This window comes from Echinops telfairi, unplaced genomic scaffold, assembly GCF_000313985.2.
Source record: "Echinops telfairi isolate 266 unplaced genomic scaffold, ASM31398v2 ScPeMD7_3509;HRSCAF=4178, whole genome shotgun sequence".
Classification (NCBI taxonomy): domain Eukaryota; kingdom Metazoa; phylum Chordata; class Mammalia; order Afrosoricida; family Tenrecidae; genus Echinops; species Echinops telfairi.
The window spans coordinates 13,293,653-13,295,673 of record NW_022107407.1 but is presented as its reverse complement, the minus strand read 5'-3'; the positions used below and the strand labels follow the sequence as shown (position 1 = coordinate 13,295,673).

The 2,021-nt window shown below is 55.7% G+C and overlaps 1 protein-coding gene across 1 annotated transcript in view; it reads right to left on the bottom strand.

The window, feature by feature from the left end:
- Positions 1-1,619, bottom strand: part of LOC123522168 (ribonuclease H1-like) — a 9,019-nt gene extending 7,400 nt beyond the window's left edge. Inside the window, exon 1 of the mRNA XM_045294277.1 lies at positions 1,512-1,619. Within this exon, the coding sequence (XP_045150212.1) occupies positions 1,512-1,557 (46 nt within the window). The 5' untranslated portion in view covers positions 1,558-1,619. The remainder of the gene's footprint in view (positions 1-1,511) is intronic.
- Between the last annotated feature and the right edge of the window lie 402 nt (positions 1,620-2,021).

The window sequence follows — 2,021 nt, the reverse complement described above, 5'->3', positions numbered from 1 at the left end:
GGGGGGCGGAGCTTATGTACTCACCATGGGATACATGGAATGAAAACATTCCACCCACCTTAACTCTTTCATTTTCCCTCTCAAAGCAGTGCCTTGTAAAGGTGATTCTGAAAGGGGGCTCAGAAGCCCAGTTTAGGCTTGAGGCTGCTAATCTAAAGGTCCATTATTCAACCCCACCAGCAACTCTGTGAGAGAAAAAGGAGGCTATCTGTTCCCTAAAGATTTCGTCTCGGAATCCCTGTGTGGGGACCCTAGTCTTCAGAATTGACCCCAAGGCAGTGGGTTTCCTTGTGTGGGTGTGGGTGTAAAGACACCTTGGTGCTAGGCTGCTGTGGAAACACGTAGGCGGTAAGAAAGTAGCCCTTCAGCGGAGAAAGCAGCTTTGGGGAAGATTTATAGACTTGAGGATAAGGAAGAGGGAGTCTGTCCCCATTACCAAAGCCTGTTTGGTCGACCCTGAATAATGGAAAGCCCCCTTTTTTAACTACGAAAGATTGAGGGAAAGATTGAGGGAAAGATTGAGGGAAAGATTGAGGGCGTTTCTCCAGACAGGAAGCTGGCACAATGCTAAGGGGAAGTACGCATCACAAAAGGACGCTAAGCGGAAACCAAGGGTCTCAAGTTCATTTGAGTGAGCCCAATGGTTTTAGTTTCATTTCTCTCTCACACACGCACCCAGGAGTTCTTCAAGGCCAGGATGGCTTTACAAAAAATAAAGGGTACCATCTTCATCTCTCCCTCCCTGTGTTCACCACCCCCACCGCCTGCCCCCCTCAGGGTGGTCTTTGTACGTTGAAATTTGCATCACACAGAGGGGCTTACCAAACCCTACAGACCGATGAGGCCAGGTAGGAATGGTTTGGATTAGTTTTCCAGCCTGGCACCTTCATGTCGTTCTACCATTCCAGAGGGGCAGGGGGAATGCGCCATCCAGAGCCCTTAAGAGATCAACGGAAACAGCAGCAGAAGGACAAGAAGGTTGCAGACCCAACTGGGTAACAAACGTTTGTACAACTTTGTTCCAATAGCCACAAGTGGTCCCTCCATCGACCCTGGGCTGGAGAGGACCAGCGAAGGTCAGTGGGATCGACGTGTGATTGGAAGCATCGTGGGTTGTGTCCTGGCGAGCCCTCAGTGCCAACCCTGGCTCGTTTCAAAACACGTCCTCCCCCCAAATTCTCACGGAAGCTTCCAAAACTTAAGTGGCTGGTGAACTCACGTGTGGACGACGACCCCTTGTTCTCTAGACAACTACCCCAGGAGCCCTCAGGAATAGTTCAGAAATTCTGATCCGGGATAAACAGTCCGCATGCCTTATCAGCCAGCGCCCCGGGAGCCTTAGGCAAATCCTGAGACTTCCATTCGCCGGGGGCTCTCGCGCTCCGAGACTCGCCGCTTAGCGGGTAACTAACTCTTCCCTTTTCCCTTTGTGGCAAGTTTCCCATCCCAGCGCTCGGGGGGCAATGGCCGACTGTGCGCCGCAGCCCTCCCCTTCGATGCTGGGGGCTCACCTCTGTCCCCGCCAAAGTGTTGTCCCCATCGGTCCCTGGAGCTCATGTTGGATTCGCCGCCCAGGCCAACGCTGCCTCAGTCGCTGTGGTCTTCAATTCCAGTGGCGGCGGCCCGGCGGCGCAACCTATTTCAGGGGGCGGGTCTCGAGATGGGGGTTGGCTGGGGGGCGGGGGGCGGTGCTTGCTGGAAGCGCCCCGCAGGAGCGGTCTGCCGGCGCCCGCGCTTCCGAGCGGCCCCCTCCCCCGCGCTTGCGCCTGCGCGCCCTGCCCAGCACCTTTCGTCCCCCGCGCCCCTCCCGGTCCCCCAAGCCAACTCCCAGGCCCCCTGCCGACCCCATTTTGTGACCTAGTAAGATAGCGAGCCATCTTAAGGGGGAGAAAGACCTTTCTACTCCCATAAAGCGCGCCCAGAAACCCAAAGGGGCAGTGCTACGCGCCCCTATACTCGTCCACGGCAAGGGGTGAGAGCTTTCTTAAGGACCGGGACCCGAACTTTGAACATCAGACACG